The sequence below is a fragment of the Myxocyprinus asiaticus genome, chromosome 10 (assembly GCF_019703515.2).
Source record: "Myxocyprinus asiaticus isolate MX2 ecotype Aquarium Trade chromosome 10, UBuf_Myxa_2, whole genome shotgun sequence".
Classification (NCBI taxonomy): domain Eukaryota; kingdom Metazoa; phylum Chordata; class Actinopteri; order Cypriniformes; family Catostomidae; genus Myxocyprinus; species Myxocyprinus asiaticus.
In genome coordinates this window covers 48,911,331-48,934,985 of record NC_059353.1, presented here as the reverse complement: position 1 = coordinate 48,934,985, position 23,655 = coordinate 48,911,331, and the positions used below count along the sequence as shown (strand labels likewise).

General features: G+C 38.0%; 1 protein-coding gene across 1 annotated transcript in view; it reads right to left on the bottom strand.

The window, feature by feature from the left end:
- LOC127447535 (bromodomain adjacent to zinc finger domain protein 2B) overlaps positions 1-23,655 on the bottom strand; it is a 93,294-nt gene that overhangs the window by 19,472 nt on the left and 50,167 nt on the right. The window contains exons 8-22 of the mRNA XM_051709484.1: positions 22,488-22,980; positions 19,406-19,675; positions 18,977-19,031; positions 18,783-18,891; positions 16,883-16,984; positions 15,908-16,121; positions 14,864-14,956; positions 14,707-14,768; positions 14,538-14,603; positions 12,755-12,820; positions 12,213-12,257; positions 10,454-10,486; positions 3,555-3,620; positions 2,391-2,531; positions 695-949 (exon numbers count right to left, since the gene is read on the bottom strand). Coding sequence (XP_051565444.1) covers positions 695-949; positions 2,391-2,531; positions 3,555-3,620; positions 10,454-10,486; positions 12,213-12,257; positions 12,755-12,820; positions 14,538-14,603; positions 14,707-14,768; positions 14,864-14,956; positions 15,908-16,121; positions 16,883-16,984; positions 18,783-18,891; positions 18,977-19,031; positions 19,406-19,675; positions 22,488-22,980 — 2,070 coding nt within the window. The remainder of the gene's footprint in view (positions 1-694; positions 950-2,390; positions 2,532-3,554; positions 3,621-10,453; positions 10,487-12,212; positions 12,258-12,754; positions 12,821-14,537; positions 14,604-14,706; positions 14,769-14,863; positions 14,957-15,907; positions 16,122-16,882; positions 16,985-18,782; positions 18,892-18,976; positions 19,032-19,405; positions 19,676-22,487; positions 22,981-23,655) is intronic.

Here is a 23,655-nt window from a genome sequence, read left to right as displayed (position 1 = left end):
AATGGTGGTGGCTGTGGGGATTGAACCAGCAACCTTCTGCTTACCTGTTCAGTGCTTTAGTCCACTACGCCACCACCACTCCTATTTTTGGTTTATGTTTAATGGAGTAACAAGCAGGGTTGGGAGGGTTACTTTTAAAAAGTATTTTACTACAGATTACATGCTGTAAAATATCATTTTTAACATACTCTGTTAGATTACTCATTGTTAGTAATCTAAATACTTTGGATTACTTCTTCAGCAATGGCAGATTTTTTCAATTGTTGAAAAACACAAGGAATAGATTGATAGCCCTAAAATCAACCCATGGGACATGAAAGTGCCTGTAGTTGAAGAAACAACCGTATATTCATTTTCTATATTCCTCTGAAGTCATAAATAACTTTGTGTAATCTTCTCCTCCACCATAACTCTAATATCTCATTCTCCATACCGAATATTCAAATGGGTGTGGTACATTCAGTAACAACACATGTAAGAACTAATTGTGTCTTGGCATCAATGACATCAAACCTTTACAACCATGCTCATTCTATGGAAAATAGCCGTGTAAAGATTCACCGAATGAAATGAAGGTGAGTAAACAATGAATTCTGGGGTAGACTATTATATTAGCACACTGACCTTCAGCCTGTTCTGTCATAGTATGACGTTTCTACCTGATTGGACTTATGTTTGTATATCAATTACTGACCTTGTGTCCTGGAGGGAGTCCTGGGTCACATACAGCAGCAGACAGCAATCGCACCAGAAGATCTTGAATAAACCTCATACTGTCACCCACATTCAGCAGACCTGCCTGCATCACAGCGAGCGACGGCACATCAGCGCTCATATCTAAACCCAGAACCTTCCCAAAACAGCGCAGGAATTGTATCACCATCAGACAGTCTGAGAAACACGCTCCCGGCAAAACCAGACCTGGTATCCGTGACAAGGCTGGCAGAGACTGGAAGAGAGAGAGAATTACACATTGTACTTTTATGAACTGTAGTTTTAATAATTAATGGCGGACAGTGCTGGGTAGTAATAGATTACATGTAATCTGATTACATAATCAGATCACAAAAATCAAGTACTTGTAATTGGATTAAATTACATTTTAAAATACTTGTAATTGGACAACAGTTACTTTTTTATATATTACATAATAACAATTCAATGGCATTAAATTGTTTATAATTCACAATAATTTAATCGGTGGGACTTTTTTGGGGGGGGGGGGGGATTTTTTCCCCTTTTTCTCCCAATTTGGAATGCCCAATTCCCAATGTGCTTTTAAGTCCTCATGGTCGCGTAGTGATTCACCTCAGTCCGGGTGGCGGAGGACGAATCCCAGTTGCCTCCGCGTCTGAGATCGTCAACCCGCGCATCTAATGGCTTGAGACATAGCGCAGGCTTCGCGCCATCCACCGCGGCAACTCACCACGCGCAACTCACCACGCGCCCCACTGAGAACGAACCACATTATAGCGACCACGAGGAGGTTACCCCATGTGACTCTACCCTCCCTAGCAACCGGGCCAATTTGGTTGCTTAGGAGACCTGGCTGGAGTCACTCAGCACGCCCTGGGATTCAAACTAGCGAACTAGCAAACTCCAGGGGTGGTAACCAGCGTCTTTACCACTGAGCTACCCAGGCCCCGGGACTCGCACCTCAGCTTTGGATTAGCAGATGGACTATATAAGTGTTTCTGTGTTTTTAGATGAAAACTTTGATCTAGGCAACGTCGTTGCTGTTGATTTTATGGTAATTAATTTTATGATTGTTTTATGCTGATTTTATGGTCATTAATTATCGTAATGCTGCTATTGTTTAATGCATTTAAAATGAACTTGATGTCTCAGTATTTTGAATTATAAACTTTGGTCATGCACTGTCATCACTGTTAGATTTAATGTTTATTTCATTCATGTAATGTTTAATGCACTTTTTAAAAAAAATGTCATAAGGAGCTCTTTTTGTGAGGCTCTTTTTGTTAGTAATAAATAATGAAAAACATGTTCTTCCTCTTTTTACTTTTATGTTAAAATGATTATCCTACTTCAATGCATGTGACATAAAATAAAATAGAATTACGTTGAAAGTAATGCAAAAGTAATCCAAAAGTAATCGGATTAGATTACCACAAAATTTAATTTATGAGATTGCATTACTGACTGCATTTTTTGTCATGTAATTTGTAATCAGTACCTGATTACAATTCACAAGTAATCCGTCCAGCATTGCTGGAAAACAGGCTTCTTTTAGTTCATTTTGATGAAATGCACTTTTTGTTTGACTTTAGGTGCTCAGTTTGTTTGAGCAGCCCGACTGGGCCAAACACTACTACACTGACTCAAGCAATGGTGTGAGTTTTTTGACCTTCAGTAGTTGCTGTGTGATTCACCTTGTGATCTGTCAGACACATGTCTTCATTAGGTTTGTTCAGCTCTTTGGCCATCTGTAGTTCCAACCGCCTGAGCTCCAGTTTACGTTCCTTATTTAATCTTTTCTCATCTCGTTTCTCCTGTTTCATCCGCTCTTTCTCCTGCAGAAACATTTTACAAGAGCTGACAAAGCCGGTATGCCTTCAACAACAACATGAGCTGGGGCCGTTTGCACCAGCTATACGTACGTTACAACTTAGCCTAGTTGTGGCGTAAATGGGCACTAAGTCACAATTTACGCTCTACTAAATATTTGAGCATTGCACCATTAATCTTAGGTAGGACGTAACCCTACGAATAAACTCAATATTTACGGAAGCCACCAACCAGGAGTAACGGATGGAATCAAAAAGCAGATTCATTTAATGACATCAATCAACTCATGTTTTAGTTGACAGGCTTCAGTCCTTTCGACATATGTGATGATGTTAGCATTTACGCTCATTTACATTTACGGGAGAAAACATAATGTAAAAAAACATACTTCTTCAGCATGAAACCGATCTAACGGTGCACTTTCCTGTGTACTCCGCCCGGTGTCAAGTTTCAATAAATGAAATAGACATTAAAATGAATAAATGTCTATTTTTCTAACCTGTTGTATTAGTACTTATTTATTTATTGCCCCTTATTCATTTTAGATACAGTTATTAAATATTGTTATATATATTGGCTAAATATACCATTAATGAAATCTTGTTTTATTATGTATCGTACAGCTGACAGTTACATGAGCAAACAAGGTTTGAACATCAAACGTCATATTATGCGACTATACATTACTTTACTGAGAGCTTATGACCTACTAGTTAAGTCTTACCTTATGAACAGGTGATGCAACTAAATTAAGCACTGACTAAGTTACAAATTAACTAGTAGTTACTAAGCCCTTAGTGTAAACTCTATGTCCCAATTTACGTGAGACCTTACGCACAGCTGGTGCAACCCTGCCCTGCTGCTTCTCAAAAGAACTGCACATAAGATGACACTCACTCTTTTTCACAGTCCATGTGATTTAGTGGAAAATGGATTAGAAAAGAAAATGGCAGTAAAAGAGAAATGTAGAGGAGGAGCATAAGAGGAGAGGCAGTGAGTAATGGAAGACTTGGTGCTGCATAACTCACTTCAGCTTTCTTCCTGGCCTCCATCGCCTTCATCAACATCACATGCTGTCGACGTCGCTCACGTTCCTACAACACCAAAAACAATAGCATTAGCAAAAGAAAGAAAGAAAACAAAGAAAAGAACAAAAAATTAAAAAACAAAACATAAGAGTGGCATAGCAATAAATAAGATTAAATGCATGAAAGAATGAATAATAAAAGCATTAAAAAGAACAGCCAAATGAAATAAAAAAAAGACAGAATGCAAGATAATAAAAGGGAAAAGGAAAGAATAAAATAAAACAAAAACAAAACAATAAAAAAGACAGAAAGAACAAATGAAAAAGAACAAACGAAACAAAAGAATAAACATAAGAGCAAATGAAAGAATGAAAAGAAAGAAAAAGAAACAAAGAATGAAAAAAAAACAAGTGAAAAAAAATAATCAAATGCACAAAAGAATTAAATAATGAAAGAAAGCATTAAAAAAGAATAACCAAAACAAAAGAACCTACAAAAGACAGAACAAACAAAAAAAGGAAATACTGAAAGAACAAGTTACAAAAATATATAAAAGTAACAAATAAAAAAAATTAAAGAAACAGAGCAAAAGAAATAAAAAAACAAATAAAAAAAAATCTAATACATGAAAGAAAAAAATGAAAGCATTAAAAAAAAAGAACAAATGAAAGTATAATAAAGTTATAAAAAAAATGAAAACATTAAAACAACTATCAAAAATAATTAAAAAAAGAACAAAAAAGAAAGAACAAAACAAACAACAACAAAAAAACACAAGTATAAACGAATGCAGGAAAAAAATGAAACAAAAAAGAATGAAATAGTCTAAAATAACAAAAAATCTAATACAAGAAAAATTTAATAATATATAAGAAATATAAAGATAAAAAAAGATTAAAAGAACAAACAAAAAGACTAAAAGAATGAATGAATAAAAAAAGAAAGAAAGAATGACGAAATGAACAAAACTAATGATAGAACAAACAAATGAACAAATAAAAGAACAAAATAACAAATTAAAACGAACGGAAGAAAATAAAAATTATATTTTGTGGCAGATATACTATGCTGAATAATCAGGGCCAGCCCATCCTACAGGCAAAACAGGCGACCGCCAAAGGTCCCAACGTGCCTAGGGGGGCTCCCGCATAGGCACGAACACATGCAAAGTAAATGAACAAGTCATAAGATTAAGAAACATTGATGACTTTTATTTGGAAATTCTCCGCAGTTCAATGGTTTCTATCGCGCACACACTCAGAAGAGTAAACAATGAGCGTAGACCTGATCATTTAACATACAAATCACAATGATGGTAAAAATTTAAAACAACATATTAAGTATAAAATGAGCTCTGAATAATCACGAAAAGACAAATAACTGAAAGTTACAACAAATAAAATAACAGCAGTATATCTAAAAATGAAAACAAGTAAAGCTAAGCAGTACACACTAATCTGCATAATTTAATCATAACGCAAAGCATTGCTGGGAACTGGAGCTTCTTTCTCCTCCTCACATACACGCATTGCTGTAGTTACCTGATTTTCCCTGATGTTTTATTCACGTTTGCTGCACTAAATTAACTTTTATGAATAGTTATATGGGTAGTTAAAATGGAAATTCAAGCATTGTCAGCCGTGTTCTATACTATTAAAACTATCTAAAACTATTTTGTGGTGGTGGGGGTGTGATTAAGCGCTGGTTTGTGAATGGAGAGCGAGATCAGGAGATGAAAGTGGTAAAGATCATCACCTGGCAATGATTGTCTCTAACAGCCGTTTGTCATTGCAGTGAGAGTGGAGACGGGCTTTTAAGAGCGAGCCAGATGCCAGTGAGGGTGAGAGAGAGCTGCACGGAGCAGATTGTTCCAGGGAGCAATTTGTATTGTGCTGAAAAGCATTAATTTGAGTGTGACCACTGAAAAGTGGAATATATATATATATAGACTGTGATGCTGTTGGAAACAAAGCCCTTTTGAGTTAGATCTCGCCATCTCCCACTTCCTCCCTTGTCACAAAAACTAAGAACTTTGTTAAACTGGTGCCGAAACCCAGGAATTAAAGGAGGAAGAACGTCGCCATGGATCCCTCACCTCTGGTGGACGTGCTCAAGAACCTCGCCAGCATTCACCAGACGCAACATCAGGCCCTCTTGAGCTGCGCACTGAGCAGGAGCAGCGATTCATTGTGCTCCTCCAATGCCCATGCGGAGGACTGGCAGATGTTCCAGAGCTTGCCGCACCAGGAGGGTGCTGCCGCCATGACCCCAGACCCCGTGACTGCCCCGCCCCAGGATCCACTGGTCAAAATGTGCCCCCTCGATGATCCGGAGGCCTTCTTGGAGTTCTTTGAGCAGATGGAGAACCTCCTGGTGTACGCCAACTTGAGAAAAGCCATCTTGCAACAGGTCGGCTGGACACCCGAGCAGCAGCGGCAACGCTTGCGCTCTATGACCATTGGCAAGCACGGCCGCCTGTTCGCCTTCGCCCAACAGCTCCGGAAAGCATCCTGGAGGTGGTTGCTGGCTGAGCAATGTGACATCGGTGCGGTCATCGATCTGATGAAACTGGAGCAGTTCATCGCTCGAATTCCGAGAGGGATGGCGGAGTTGGTCCAGTGCCACTGTCTGGCATCGCTCCAAATGGCCCTCCAGCTGGCAGAGGACCACGTGGCGACGTATTTGGGAGCCAGTGAGCCCTGAGACCCTCTCCCTCTCTCTCTCGTCTCCCTTCCTCCCTCTGCTTTCCGTCCTGTTCCTCCTACCCGGAAACAGGGAGGAGCCCTTCCCATACCGGCTCCTCGACTCCGGGAATTGCACTACCTGCCAGTTTCCCCTGCCCCTCTCCACTCTCACTCCCAGGGTGGTGAACCCATTCTCATGGGCGCAGTCATGGAGCCTGGGCCGATCTGTTGGGGCTGTGGGGAGCCTGAGCATTTCCAGGACCAGTGCCTGCAGATGGAGGAGGGCACATTGGTTCGGGTCCCCGACATGCTGCAGGCTGCCCCCGATCAAGCTGGGAAGTACCGCATACCTGTGAGTATTAAGGGAGGTACATACCAGGCCTTGGTGGATTCAGATTGCAGCCAAAACTCCCTCCATCAATGCCTGGTTCAAGGCAAGGCTTTGGGTGCTAGTCACAAGGTGAAGGTAAGGTGTGTGCATGGGGATATCCACGATAATCCTGTAGTAACTGTGACTATTCAATTTCGGGGACAAAAGCATAGTGTCAAAGCTGCGGTTATTTCGCGTCTCACACATTCGCTAATTTTGGGCATGAATTGGCCAGCATTTTCCACTTTATTAAGGGAAATTTGTGCTGATGGGTGGGGTTTGTGATGCACTGGCTGGGGAGACGGAGCCAGGGCCATCTACGTCAGCTCTGCGTCAGGATGACGTAAGGATGGGGGAAGTCTCGGCTTCCCCAGCCCTTAGAGGATTTCCCGCCGGGGATTTCCCTCTGGAGCAGACGCGAGACTAGACTCTTAGGCAGGCCTTCGACCAAGTGAGAGTGATTGATGGTCACCGTCTTCAACCAGACATTGCACTCACCTATCTGTACTTTTCTATTATAAATGACAGGTTATATCAAGTGATGCAGGATGCTCAGACAAAGGAAGATACAACCCAGTTATTGATACCGAAGAGCCGTCGGGACATGCTATTCCAGACGGCTCATTATAATCCAATGGAGGGCCACTTAGGGCAGGAAAAGACACTGAACCATCTAATGCCTGTTTCTATTGGCCGGGCATTCACAGGGATATTTGCAGATGGTGTGCGGCATGCCGTGAATGTCAGCTGGTGAATCCGCCGGCCACCCCAAGAGTGCCTTCGTGCCTGCTTCCTTTGATCAAGGTCCCCTTCAAAAGAATTGGTATGGACCTCATTGGGCCATTAGAGTGAACCGCATGTGGGCATCGCTTTGTGTTTGTTCTGGTGGACTACGCAACGTGATATCTGGAAGCAGTGCCTCTATGCAACATTTCAGCACATACTGTTCTGGAGGCACTCTTCAGAATAATCTCCCAAATGGGGATTCCTAAAGAAATCCTCACTGATCAAGGCACTACTTTTATGTCACGTACAATACGCAAGCTGTATAAATTATTGGGTATTAAAGTGTGTACCACCCGCAAACGGACGGCTTGGTCAAATGGTTTAATAAAACCATGAAAAACATGATTCATAAGTTCGTGCACGAAGATGCTCAGAATTGGGATAAGTGACTTGAACCCCTGTTATTCGCAGTATGAGTGGTCCCACAGGCCTCCATGGGGTTCTCCCCATTTGAATTGTTGTATGGGTGTAAGCCTCACGGTGTCTTATATGTTGTGAGGGAAAATTGAGGAGGGACCTTCAAACAGTAAAAATGAAATTCAATACGTTCTTGACCTGAGAGCAAAACTCCACACATTGGGGCAACTATCACAGGAGAATTTGCTACAGGCTCAAGAACGTCAATCCCGGCTGTATAACGGGAGTTCGGCTACGGGACTTTACACAGGGAGATCAAGTCCTTGTATTACTACCCACATCTGTCTTTTTTCAGGTTTTACATATTTAACACATTATCATTCATGTCCATTCTCTGTGATATCTTGCACTCTGTGTAGTGTTTCAGTAGCAAAACTCCCAAACATGATACTTGGGAGGCTCTTACGAACAAAATGTTCTGTGCAGTTGTGATTGGGTAGTCACTCAAAATAGCCAAACAGGGCAGACGACACGAGTGATGTAAAGATTTACGTCATCCATGTTTGTCTCTGGATAAAGCCGGCCAATGAAAAGCTATATCATTTTTGACTGATGGGTTGTGTAGCTAATGAAAAGATGAAAACAACGATATGAGGGTTGTATATATCCCTGATGCCAATTTGCGAAGGTTTGGAGTGGAAAACCCTTGACTGTGTTTGTTTGTGTTTGCGCTTTTATGCACGGTGTGCAGTTATAGCGTGTTACTGCCATACTGTCGACAAAGAACTCGGCTTTTAGACCCGTAATCTGATCCACCCTACTCGGCTTCAGTCACCATCACTGAGGGTATGAAGAACACATGCTCCCGACTGAATTTTTTTAATCAAACCCCCTGTTCAACTGCACATCCAGGGGGCACGGACATCTCATTCAAGCCGATATGAGCCACCCTCCCTGGCTTTGCTCACCGTGAGTTAGACCCCGGAGCACACATGCTCCCAATGCATTGGTAAGACCGCAGCGGTTGCGGCCTGCCCGAGACCCAAGACCAAAAAGGAGGTGAGTTCCTGGGGCTGGCTGGCTATTATAGGAGGTTTGTGCCTAATTATTCGGACGTCACCAGCCCGCTGACTGATCTCACTAAAAAGGGAGCATTTTCATCATATGAATATGATATGAATAATGAAAAACAATATTACAAACAATGATTCCTCAGTAAAGCTTTAGAGTTTCAGAAAGGTGTAAGTGGAACTGCTTGAGAGTTAACAGAATAATCAGACCACAATGACACAACCTGCTACAGGTCAGCTGGTCAGTTTCTAAACATCTGTCGAAGTATTTCAGGTGTTATGCTTCAGCTTCAGGTAGCTTGTGGTGTTTAGTGCAGGACAGACAGGAGGAGATGCAGGAGACAGTAGTCCACATTTATTCTCAGTATATCAGTCTTTAAACAGGATCCAAGAATTACAAGACAGTGACCAATTGGGGGTCTGGGTAGCTCAGCAAGTATTTACGTTGACTACCACCCCTGGAATCATGAGTTTGAATCCAGGGCGTGCTGAGTGACACCAGCCAGGTCTCCAAAGCAACCAAATTGGCCTGGTTGCTAGGGAGGGGAGAGTCACATGGGGTAACCTCCTTGTGGTCGCGATTAGTGGTTCTCGCTCTCAGTGGGGCACGTGGTAATTTGTGCGTGGATTGCGGAGAGTAGCATTAGTCTCCACATGTTGCGAGTCTCTGCGGCGTCATGCACAATGAGCCACGTGATAAGATGCGTGGATTGACTGTCTCAGAAGTGGAGGCAACTGGGACTCGTCCTCCGCCACCCAGATTGAGGTGAGTAACCGCGCCACCACGTGGACCTACTAAGTAGTGGGAATTGGCCATTCCAAATTGGGGAGAAAAGGGGATAAACATTATAATAAAATAAATAAATAAAAAAATTAAAAAATAAAGAAATCTGTGATCAATTGAAATGCTATTTTTAGCTGGTAAGTAACACTTTATACTTGTCATGGATCATTAGCTTTGGGAAATAATTATTTTTGTCTGTTTAAAATCTAAAGGGTAAGGATAGATATAAAAAATATCAGAGGTGATGCAAATGGAAAACGAGAAAGAATCAGTGTGAATCATTAATCAGCATGATATTGAGTGCACACAAAAGAATGGTTGATGATATGAAGTGGACACCAGTGTTGGGGAGTAACAATGTAAAGGTAAATGCACCATCAGCAAGTCATTATCAAAAAATAAACTCAGGATGACCATGACGTGCAGCGGATTAAGGCCGCTTATTAAACAGGCACATACAAGATCCAATCAATTCCTGATGGATCAAATCAAGTCCTGTAATACATGTGATCTCATTGAAAATCCTGATTCATGCGGAAATACAGTACATAAGATTATAGAAGTCAAATGGATTGCAAACAGCAAAAAGTAGCTTCCCCAACACTGGTGGTCACGATCAGATTTCACAAACATAATCACAACCAACATAGATAAATATGACACTGTTGTGTAACTCATGTCTGTGAACAGTTACAGATTATTAAAAGCAATTTAAAGCAATGCAGGGCATCATGCAAGAGCAATACAAGCGCAGTCAAAGCCAATCCTCTACAGCACGTGCAACATGAAGCAAAACAACCAAATCACAACCATTTCACAATGTATTAGATGTACAAAAGTAAACATACCCATACCATATCTAGTCTATGTCTGTCCAACTCCTAGTAGAGAGAGTTGGCAAAGATTATAAAGGCAATAAAAGCAATGTATGCCACCTTATTGATCAAGCAATTACCAATGTTTGTTGTTGTGGAGCAAAACCCATTTCTATTGGTCAGATCCTTCAGACACCTGTAACACAGTACTGACCTGTGTAGTGTATATATACTAATTGTTATTTATTTAAATATGTATTTTATTTAGTTGCTACATATTTGGTGTTTCTTTAACTTCGGGCACTTTTAGCACCGTGGACTTGAAAGTAAAAAGTCTGTTTTGTGTTTAATAGAATTCTGTGCTGGAAATATCATTTTTAATGTTTATATATATATATATATATATAATAGCTGACTCTTTTGTCTTGCTGATGGGTAATTTCATAGCTAACATTTTGTATACCCTAAATACACACAATTAAATAATATTTTCACACTTTTTTTTTTTTTTTTGCATAATTTGGCAAAATTACAGCTTGATTGTAAATGACAGCCAATAAAATTATTCTGCTCATAAGTGACATTTCCCTTGATTTTTCTTTGTTTTATCTCATATTTCATCTCAAGCATGCTCTTCACTGAAACTGTTGTCATTAACAAGTACACTAACTTTTGAAAAAACTTTATTAGGGTCAAATTATTTGGTGTGGTGGAAATGACGGCACAGCTGTGGGACAGCCGTAATTTTGTAAAAAATGTATAGAAATAATTTTCACACAATAAAGATTGAAATAGGTAATGTTTAATTCACTCTTTGGATAGTTTTAAACATGCAATCATTTGTATTTTTATAATGTATTTTCATAATTTAATATTGAAAGTCTGGGACTGGGACAAGCCTAAAACAGTCAAATCTGTACATAAAAGGCATTTAAAAGTACCAATAAATAAGTGATAAAGGCCTGATAAAATTTAGTTTTAATGTGACCTTCATATAAAGGAAAAAATAAATTAAAATTGAAATTTGTTTATTTTAATAAAACTAAACCCTCTGTGACTTGAAAAAGCCCAAAGTTGAAGAAATAATAATTTACTAATAAAGATTTATTTAAATATGTATTTTATTTAGTAACTTTTTGTTACTCTCTATATAGGCTAACCAAGATGATAATTAATATAAAATATTATTTAATGAATAATTTATCATTAATAATAAGTATGAAGTCATACTTAAGAGAAAGAAAGCTTTTGTAAAGACAACTTTTGTCAAGACCACAAAAACAAGACATGCATGACCTCTGTGAGCTTCCATATTTTCCATGACAATGATATAAAATAATGAAATAATTTTCTTAGTATTTTTGTATTTTTTTTTCCAGTAAAAATGTCTAATTATCCTTAAAACAAGATACATTTACTTAAGAAATTAAAAAGTTAAATTGAAGATTTCTATGCTTAAAACAAAAACAAACAAAAAAACGATTTGCCAATAATTTGTCAAAGGCAAATTCAAAAGGGATTTTTTTAAAAATAAGACTTAATATCATCTCAAGTAAATGTCTTTTGTTTTAAGGATGTTTAGATATTATTACTGGAAACAAAACAACATTTCTCCACTTATGTTTTGTTTTACACTGCCTTCAGAAATGCACATCTGTGCACATGTGAAGCTTACAGGGAACATCTGTAATGTTACTTTTAAAATACTGATTATGAAAAGAGGCAGAGACTTGAGGCATTATTCACAGGAAAACGTTTGAGAGTTTGGAAGACTGGGAAGGCAGGTTCATACCTGGTGCTTGAGAATAAAAGCCTGCTGTCTGCGCAGCTCCTTCTCCTACAGACAGAGATCAAATAAATTAAAACCACAAATATTCCCTTATTTCCAAAACTGAGATTGAAAGAAAATGATAGAGAGAAATATTGTGAGGTATAGACAGATGCAGATGTGGGGATGGGATAAACAGATTTATTTCCACAGTATATTGAAATGGTCGGCTTTTGATTGACAAAAGGGAAACTGAGTGTTAATGTAAAATGAGAAATGATGGAGAATCGAGTATCACACAAATATCAGTGTGTGTGTGTGTGTGTGTGTGTGTGTCACTGAAATGCATCAAAATGCTTCTAAAATTATTATTTTATTATAGTTTTTTTATTATCTTTAGACAGGTGACTGATCACATGAAACTGGGGAACTATGGGAGAGAACAAAAACTCTGATAAAATATTTAATCTTTGTATATGTACAAGGAGAATCTGATATTGAGAAACTAGATTATTAACCGTTTAATAAATAAATAAATGCATGAATCACTCAAATACAACACAAACCTTTATTCGTTTTTCAGCTTCCATTATTTTTGCATTGGCAGACTCTTCCTTCTTTTTCCTTTTCGCCTGCAAACAAAGGAAAAATTAACAAGTTATATAACAACTTAAATTTTACTGCGATCGGCAGACACATTTTGAGAGATATAAATGTTTAGTATGTTTTAATTAAAAATTATTTTAAGATTTACGCATTTCAATTTCATAACAAATTCCATCCATTTTAATTGAGTAATCTTTAACAAAATTAAAAGAAACTAAAAAGTTTTATTTTTCAAATATAAAGTTCAAGGTTTTATTTAAATTTTTCAAATTTAATTAAAATTACCCAATTCAATTTGATGGAATTTTATAGTGAAAATGAAATAAGTACAATAAACCTTAAAAATAGGCTAAAATATTTTTTTGAGTGTAGGTTAAATTTCTTTCTATATATATATATATATATATATATATATATATATATATATATATATATATTTTTTTTTCTTTTTCTCCCAATTTGGAATGCCCAATTCCCAATGTGCTTTTAAGTCCTTGTTGTCGTGTAGTGACTCGCCTCAATCCGGGTGGCGGAGGACGAATCCCAGTTGCCTCCGCGTCTGAGATCTCCAATCCGCGCATCTTATCACGTGGCTTGTTGAGCGCATTGCCACCGAGACATAGCACGTGTGGAGGCTTCATGCCGTCCACCACGGCAACCACGCTCAACTCACCACGCGCCCCACCGAGAACAAACCACATTATAGCGACCACGAGGAGGTTACCCCATGTGACTCTACCCTCCCTAGCAACCAGGCCAATTTGGTTGCTTAGGAGACCTGGCTGGAGTCACTCAGCACGCCCTGGGATTCAAAATAGCGAACTAGTGAACTCCAGCGGTGGTAGCCAGCGTCTTTGCCACTGAGCTACCCAGGCCCCCTCTTTCGATATTTTTAAAAGTCATTATATAATCTTGAATCTGAAATGGCTTAAAAGGGTGACATTTTTTGTCCCAATCAGAATTGAACCAAACAGCCATTGTTGCCAAGTAGATCAAAATGTTTAAAGTAGTAAATACAGTAGAAATCTAGTTGGAAATAATCAAGGCTTGTTTTTCACACTGTTTTTTACTAAATGAAATGAAGAATGATAGTACGAGAAAAATCATTGGAAACATCATGATATTCGATACGTCGCCCAGCAATAGGGTAAGATTAGTTAATATTCACTATTAGACAATAATAAATTAAACAAGATGACAAAAGCTCTCAAAGCTTCTTCTTCAAGAAATGACTGTTTAATATTACAAGCATGCTCTTTAGATGCTGATTATTCTTGTATCCCATTGACTTTGAATGCAAAAAACCCAAGCAGAGCTGGACTAGTGCATAAATCCCTGAAAGAATATATTAAATCTCTATTTAAATATTGCTATTAATCACTGTGTTGAAGGTAGTTATGGTTGATTAACCGACCGTGTCAACTTTGAATGATGCAAGCCAGATGTCGGCAGGTCATCTGTATGGTCCAAGAGCTAATTGCTTCCCTTAACATATGCCAAAGATTAATATGGATGCTTTAGGAGGAAATTTACTCCCTTGAAAATCTACTTTAAAGCTGGAACTAAGCAACATTTTGGGATTTGGGATTTTGGGAACATATTTAAGATTTTGCACTATTTATAGGTTATGAATCAGATGACTTAATTGCCCTAAAATCTCCAAATACTTTTTTGGGGCCACTGTATGTTAAAAGCTTTACAAACTCAGTTCAATATGTGAGATACTATTCAAACAGTTAGTACCTCCAGTATCTGCTGAGCTCTGAGTTCCCTCTCCATACGGACCTGCTGGATCCTCATGATCTTTTCCTGTGAAAATGAGAATGAATAAGAGAATGACACGAGTCAAGATATGTAATAAATTAAAGAATTAGGAATAATCAGAATAATGCAGATGCTGAAAATCTCTGACCTGCTGTTTGAGAATCTTCATTTGTTCCTTCCGCTTCCGCCTCTCTTCTGCCGCCTTGATAGCTGAGAGTTTCCAGGAAACAACGAGCAAGTTGAGTTCACTGGATATTAAGTGCAGTAACCAGGTAATTTATATAAATTAAACTCATTTAGCTCACCTTGCTGTCTCCTGGCCTCTTTGGCCACTCGTGCCAGCGCCTGTTTCTCCAGTTTACGCATCAGCTTCATCTGTGCCGCCTGCCGTGAGATTTCTGTCGCAGAAGTTCAAACTTTAGTTCTAATCTATAAGCAACAATTTTCAACTATTGGCAACAAATGATAACATACAAAGAAAGTGCAAGAAGCTGTATGAAGTTAGTGCACTACAGTATGTTCAATTTCTTCTGAATTTATTCGATAGCTAGGTGTGAGGAACTGAAAGTCGTTACTCACAAAAAAAATCATCCCTGAAGTTCTCAACTCTCCATTCTGCATATTCAGTTTTTATTTTAGTCATAATATTTGTCTTCTGACAAAAATGTCCTTTAAATTTACCAAATTTTGATCATGTTATATTCCGTCATTTTAATTCAATTTACTTTGACTAAAATAGCATGTAATTTTAGTCAACGAAAATAACATTATAGCTGACAATAATGTGCAAACTAAAAAAAAAAGAAAAAAAAAAAAATGCATCAAACTGTTACTTTTAAGTGCATTGTTAATATCTATTATTTTATTCTCATCATATTCTCGCCAACAGCAAGTTTAAATAAAGTTTGATTATCGTATTGATGTGTCTTTCACGTCGTCTTTGTTATAGTTCGACGAGATCACAACTGTTAAAACAATGTTATAATGACTGTTATTAAACTGTTATAACATATGCTATTAACCCTGTTATAACAATTGTTAGTAACCCTGTTATAACACTTGAATAGCACTGTGCATATTCAAATTTTTGAATGAGCTTAATAACTGTGGTAATTTCTCCTTTTGTGTTTAACAGATAAAATAACAGTATACATGTTTAGAACAACAGCAGGGTGAGTAGACATTTTCATTTTAAGGTGAACAATCCCTTTAAATTCATGTTGGAATAAAAATTCTAGAAACACAGTACTTGGTCTGGATCTTGAGTAACCTGAACTATTTAATGTTCAAAACAGATAAAATAATGTGTGTTTGTTTGTGTGTACAGTAAATAAGACGGTCCGCAGTACCCTGGGCTTCAAACTTGCGCAGTAGTTTGGCCTCAGAAGTGTTGAATACATCAGCTTCACTCTCATCCAGTGCTCGGCTTTTCTTGCCAGAGCGAGTGAGGTCAACAGCATGATCCCCCAAATGCTCAAGAGCCTTGGGACGACCTCGCCGACCCTCCAATGCTAGGATACGAGGAATGACCTCCTCCTCTTTCAGTAAGCACCACTGCAACCCCTGAAGAAGAGGTCAATATTTTTTTTTTTTTTTATAAAACAACAAATTTAGTATTAAATGATAAAAAATAAAAAAAAATATTGATGGCCTATACCATGCAATGTGTCAACCAGTAGAGATTTTGCACCATTATTAGTAGCAGAAGTGATAAGTGTTGTTGGAAACATGGATTAATGCAAACATACAGAGTGGGACGTGTCCCAAACAAGTCAAGACGAGGAAGAACTTGTTATAAAGCAAGTTTTGTTGTTTGCATGCTGCATTAATATATAATTCAATTGATGCACGGTCACAGATGTGTGTATATTGGTTCAATAGATCTATAAAGTATTTCATTCACTGGATTACCAAAAAAATATGAATTATCACATGCTTATTAACAAAAAAAACAAAAACATTCTTCAGTTGAATTTCCAGCAAAAATCACTATAGTGTGATTTCTACCGTCCATTAACCTGACATGAAATTAATGATTTAAGATTTTGGTCATAACAACCACCCAAATACTGCATCATTGTGGTAGTTTGGCACTTTAAGTTATTTCTAAATGAACTTCCTATTAATTTCTTATACAGTAGTTTCCTGCTCAGAACCACAAATGCAGAATTTAACCAACTGGCGAAAATGACATAATTCACTTCCAATTCACTTACAGTCAAAAGTAGCATGCAAATAAAATACTGCAATTTTACGGTCACTAATGAAAGCAGAACAATGACATTTGCTCTGCTTGAATGGACATTTTAAATTGACATACTTGCCTCTGGTCCATCCCTGGCTTCATAAAAGTCGCCAACCTTTATTTTTGCACTGAAGCTAAAATGATCCCGTGTGATGTCACTGACTCCGTTTCTGGTCAAATACTGATATGGGTGAGAAAATAAGACCATAACAATTTCAATAATTCTCCACCAAGAGTTACACATGGACAAATCTCACCATTTACAGTCATTTTTGAATTCATTATTTTTCATCCTAAATTGTTTTAGACCTTCAAACGAGATAAAGGCAACCTGAGTAAACACAAAATACAGTTTTCAAATATATACTGTAAGTATATATACATATACAGGTATATATATATATATATATATATATATATATTTATTTATTTATTATTGAAGCAAAAAAGTTATGCAACACCTAAATCACCCATGTAAAAAACTAACTGCCGCCTCATACTTAATAGCTGGTTGTGCCACCTTTAGCAGCAATAACTGCGACCATTCACTTCCGATAACTGGAGATCAGTCTTTCACAACACTGTGGTGGAATTTTGGCCCACTTTTCTTTGCAGAACTGCTTTAGTTCAGCCACATTAGAGGGTTTTTGAGCATGAACTGCCCATTTAAGTTCCTGCCACAGCATCTCAATCGGCTTCAAGTCAGGACTTTGACTAGGCCTCTCCAAAACTTTAATTTAGCTTCTTTTGAGCCATTCAGAGGTGGACTTACTCCTATTCTTTGGATCATTGTCTTGCTGCATAATCCAGTTGCACTTGAGCTTCAACTCACGGACTGATGACGGACGTTCTCCTTTAGGATTTTCTGGTAGAGAGCAGAATTCATGTTTCCCTCAATTATTGCAAGTCGCCCTGAAGCAGTAAAGCATCCCCACACCATCACACTACCATCACCATGCTTGACTGTAGGTATGATGTTCATTTTGTGGAATTCAGTGTTTGATTTACACCAGATGTAACGGGACCCCTGTCTTCCAAACAGTTCCACTTTCAACTCATCAGTCCACAGAACATTCTCCCAAAAGGTTTGAGGATCATCAAGGTGTGTTTTGGCAAAATTCAGGTGAGCCTTAATGTTCTTCTGGGTTAGCAGTGGTTTTCTCCTCACCACTCTTGCCATTTTTGCCCAGTGTCTTTCTGATAGTGGAGTCATGAACAGTGACCTTTATTGATGCGAGAGAGGCCTGCAGTTCCTTGTACGTTGTCCTTGGCTTTTTTGTGACTTGCTGTATGAGTCATCACTGTGCTCTTGGAGGAATTCTGGAAGGTCGGCCACTTCTGGGAAGGTTAACTACTGTGCCAGGTTTTCTCCATTTGGAGATAATGGCTCTCACTGTGGTCCTTTGGAGTCCCAGAGCTTTTGAAATAGCTTTGTAACCCTTCCTGGACTGATGTATTTCAATCACCTTTTTCCTCACCATTTCTGGAATTTCTTTCGACCTTGGCATAGTGTGCTACTGGGTGAGACCTTTTAGCCAACTTCATGCTGCTGAAAAAGTTATATTTAGGTGTTGATGTGATTGAACAGGGCTGTCAGTAATCAGGCCTGGGTGTGTCTAGTCCAGCTGAACCCCATTATAAATGCAGTTTCATAGATTTGGGGATTTAGTAACTAAGGGGGCAAATACTTTTTCACACAGGCCCAGTTGGTACTGGATAACATTTTTTGCTTCAATAAATACCATTATCATTTAAAACTGTTTTTGTGTTTACTCAGATTTGTTTTATGTTAGATTTTGTTTGAATATTTGAAACAATTTAGTATGAGATATACACATACACAAAGAATGAGCAGGTGTGTCCAAACTTTTGATTTGAAGAATGTGTATATCATCCATCCTGCTCTCTAGATACTGTATAGGTAGTTAAAAACACATTCAGTATCTGTCTGCTACTAGTTTTAAACAATCCTCTCTTGCCTTGATGATGTCAGGATACTGTTTGAGTTTCCTGCCACATGGAGCAAAGTATGCCACTTCTCCCCGCAAACGTCCACACGTGTTTGTGATGCATGTCTCTCTCTGCCATCTGGGGAAATTATTTAATTAATTAAAAGAAAATACAGCGTGCACACAACATTACACAACATAAACCACCCTACTGGATGACTCACCCGTATTCCAGAGGTTTCTGTAGCGCACGCTCATCCGTGACTCTTCTTCTTTTACCTGACAACACCAGACAGGAAACAGAGAGAAATTAATTGATGTTATCCAGCAGGAACTGATTGGATCACAAAAAGTTGGCGTTAAATAATACTGTAGAATAGAGTCAGATTGTTGGAGGGGAGGGGTTGAAAAATATGAGACCTTAGTGCCATCAGCCAAAAGGGAAAGTCGTTTCAGAGGCGGAGCAAGTTATAACATGTTTATAAAAGATTATGAACACTGATAAATTGTACACAATAAGATAAGGCAAATTTTGATTTCACGTTGACTTTAAATGCGCAATTGTTTTATAATAAACTATTATATATACAGTATACTGTACACAGTATATATCACAATTTCTTATCGTCTTTAAAAATAAGTGCTTACAATACCTGGGGGCGTGGCCACACTGTAAGATGAGAATGGTGGGCTGCCATTGGCTGGTCCCCCAGTGTTGGTCACAATGGGGGGCGTGGCCATGACAAGGGTCTTATGAAGCTGTAGATTGAGAGGGGCGGAACTAGAGCTCTGGCTGTGGGATGAGTCTAGTACAGAAGATTTGGAGAGTGCCGTTTGCTCAGTTTCTGTGTCTGTGTCAATCTCTTTATCTTCATCATCATCATCATCATCATCAGAATCATCATCTAAACGACTGTCAGAATCTGCAGAGGAGGAAAAAAAGCTGTGTGAGTGTGTGTTTGTTCAAGTCTGAATAGCCAAGGGCACACTTATTATAGTGCATTGATAAATATTTGGATTATTACTATCCAAGGACTATTATAATAAAGGATAGGGATAGTCTACAGATGTTAGGACTTGGTTACAAGAATCAGTTGCAATTAATCTGATATTTGTTTGTAGTTAAGACAGGAAATAAAACACATTTTTTTACTTTTTGGTCCCACTTTATATTTGGTGTCTTCAACTACTATGTACTAACATTAAAATACATACAATACAACGTACCTATTGTGTAAATGCACGCTGTTCTGCAAAATTCTCACAAGATTCATATTTGCTACTTCTGAGGTTGAGGTACAGGTTTAGGAGTAGGGTTATGGTTAGGGTTTAACCTCCTGAAACCACCGTGTGACTGCTGTGTGTATTTTCCATCTCCCTTTTTGATTTGTAACTAGTAGCATCTAATAAACAAGCCAAAAAAACAAACAAAACAAAACAAAAAAAATTCTAGAGCAAATAGTTTTCCTAAAAATGTATGTCCTCGTATGTGGACAGCAGGACTAAGTTGTGAAATTTTAAATAATACCAAGCTATAGAAAGATTTTTTAAATCAAATTGTTCATTATGTATGCAGGAGTGTTGGTTATTCATGTTTTTGAGACATTACAGACATTAGATCATAAATTTGCATAATTAATTCTGATTCAAAGTAATGTCCAGCATCATCCAATCACTGCCAACCATGTTAAAATAAAATGATACATTATAAATTCTGAATCTATGTACTGATTATCATTGTTACATGTCTGTCAAACATGTTGAGTGGTCCAAACATCATCTGCAGCCTGAAACTGAACTTTTGATCAGATTTTAGGAGTGAATTAGCTGCATAGAGAGCTATAGGATGCTCCCTTGCTCCCTATTTAGTGAACGACTTAACCTCCAGTGTGCCGTCTGTCTGCACTGGTCTCAGAACAGTTTGAAATGCTCCTAATTTTCATCCTAACTCCATATAAAGCCTCTGAAAGCAACATTTTTCAGCTTTTGGATGAACCCATTTATTCACAGTGTGATAATGTACAATAAATATATAGGAATGCATTTACTGATGTTAATGAATAGAATCGTATTATACAGTGATAACAATATAAAATATAACAAAATGTATATTAAAATGAAGCGAAATGACCCACAGATGTGTGAATGTTAAAATATGTTCAAAATAACTAACATGTTTTTTCTACTTTTGAGGAAATGCGGTGCCAATTTCCACATATGTGGACATCATGTTTATCAGCATGCTGACTCGCGAAAAATGAACAGATTGTTTAAAGCGGCATATCAAATGAAACTAGAGACTCTACTCTTTACAACCAAACAGATTTCCATGAAAAACCTAAAGAGGTTTCTTACCAGAGGCACTTTTGTTGGCACTGCGCTTCACAGAGATCGACAGCATGCTGTTGTGTCACATGACTCAGTTAAGTTTAACCCTTAAATGACTGTCTAGAGTCTTTTGAACAGTAGTCAGTCAGTTTTTATTAATTCAAATTATGTGTTGCGTATAGCGAAGCCAAAATACAACATCCACGCATGTGATTGTGAGGTTGCACGAAGTTAAGGTAAGGGTTGGGTTAGGGTTAAGGTTAACAGTGTAACTACAGTTGTAATTGAATGCAAGTACAATTCAATAACACTTTTGTACATAATAAGCACATGGTGTCAAATGCTTAAGTACATTGTAGTAAAAGACACCTAATATACAGTGGGCCCAACTTTTTAACATCATGTCAGCTTATATGACTATTTTCAAGGCGAAGTCCAGGTTAAAATATAAAAACAGAAAAAACAACAAAAAACGTAAGATGTTTAAGATCCATTTTTCTCTCTAAAAGCTTGGTTAAAATAATCACAATTAATCAAATTTTTTTATTGTAGTCAACATGTCAAGCCACAGCATTTTTATTTTAGGGGGAAAAAAAATATTAAAGTTGCTCATATGACAATTTGTAGTTAAAGATACAGATTCGTAACAAAGTTTTGTTGATTTCAAAACGTATGCATTGATTTTGTTTAGTATTTTTGCTTATAATGCATGTAAACAGAATGCGGTAAATTGTGTATTATAGTTATTACCATTAAAGCTGAAGTATGTAATTTCCGCGCCACCGAACGGAATTGCAAAAATACAAATTGCCTTCAAACAGCCTTCTGAATAAGTCCCCATATAGCCCACAGGTAGTCCCGCCCCAAACTCACAGTCAATCTTGATTTATCGGGCTGGACGGGTCACCCAAAACAAACAAAGGAATTGTTATAGTGCCACAGAGACAGCTTTTACAGTTTGAGAAAAATAACCTATGAATGGCTTACTTATAGTTGTCTCTATTGGGATTGGAGAAATTATTTTAACACCAAAAAAAGGTAACACTTTCAAGGAACCTGAATTGGATTTATCAGATTAATCAAATTAGAGACCAGAATCATTTAATTCCTGTCAATTCCCATCCCTAGACTACAAACATTTCTTCAAACTACTTCAGTGTTTTCTGCACAACCAATTGTGGACAGACAAAATTGCTTCACAGTTTTTTACCATGCTGGTCTATAATTGTGGCATCAACCAATTTAGATAAACCCGCCCTTAAACAGCACGCAAAAACCAAAATGATTGGTTGATTTCCGTGTCATTCAGCTGTTTTTTGTTTTTTTTCCAGTCAAAGTGGGCGGTTCTTGAATAGAACAAACTGAAATGTGAATCAGACTTTATGCTGGCTATGCAAGACCACTGACCTGAGAGACTTGAAATATCATTTTCATCTTCATCCTCCATTAATGAGTCATCAGAGTCTTTACTGTTGGGCAGGTCAGACTCCGCCCCCCTGAAGAGCTCCACCAATGACTGCCTCTCTTTCTTCAGCCCCCACTGCCCTGTTTCACAGCCCTTTCCTCTGCCTGCTTTCAGAATCAGACCAGGTGAGGTAGACATTCCCATCTCCATGGGTGCTGGTGAGGGCGCCCTGCCCGCTGTGGTGGTGAGGTCGATGGGGGTGTTGGTGGCGGCGGCGAGCAGAGGTCTATCAGGGGTGCGAGCGCTCTGGGAGCAAGGTTTACTAATCAAGGCCAGAGGAGCGTCATGAACGGCATTGAGCTGGTGGTTCCCGGTCAGAAGGGATGAGAGGAAGAGATTGGAATACTGACTGGTGTAGGTAGATGATTTACCGGAATCTTGTGCACCTTTCAGCTGAAAAGAGGCCTCTTTGAATGACTCCTGAGGTAGAAATGGCTGATGGGACAGAAAGGGAAATCAGATGTCATTACTTTATCTGTCATTCATTTCAAATTCATTTCAATAAGTCAAGGAATCATACAGAACAAAGCTGCCTTCACATGCATAAATATTGGAACAGATAAGTGACCATTTTTTTTTTTAAACAAATATTTTATTGTTTTTATTATGCTGCAGGAATTTTTTCAATATACAGTCAATCTCAGAAATGAATTAATCCACAAGATATATGCCATCATTAAAGATTTGACAGAATTTTTTTTTCATGATCATATAGATATATTAATCTAAGGCTTGAGATTTTTTCTGCCATCTTGGTTCCGGAAGTATTTTTCCCATTCATTTTTTTCATAGGGATTTCATAAAATCCTTCATGAACCAAATCAACCAGCTTCGAGGTGAATCACAACATTACAAACTTTGATTTGAAGCAAAAAATAAATAAATTAAAAAATCTGACAAAAAGACAAATTTACAAGACAGGTTCAATACAAGTTCAGCTCAATCAACAGCATTTGTGGCATTATGTTGATTACCACAAAAAATAATTTTCTTTAAAATAAGCAAAAATGGAGGTTACATTGAGGCACTTACAATGGAAGTGAATGGGGCCAATTTTTGGAGGGTTTAAAAAGGCAGAAATGTGAAGCTTATAATTTTATAAAAGCTCCT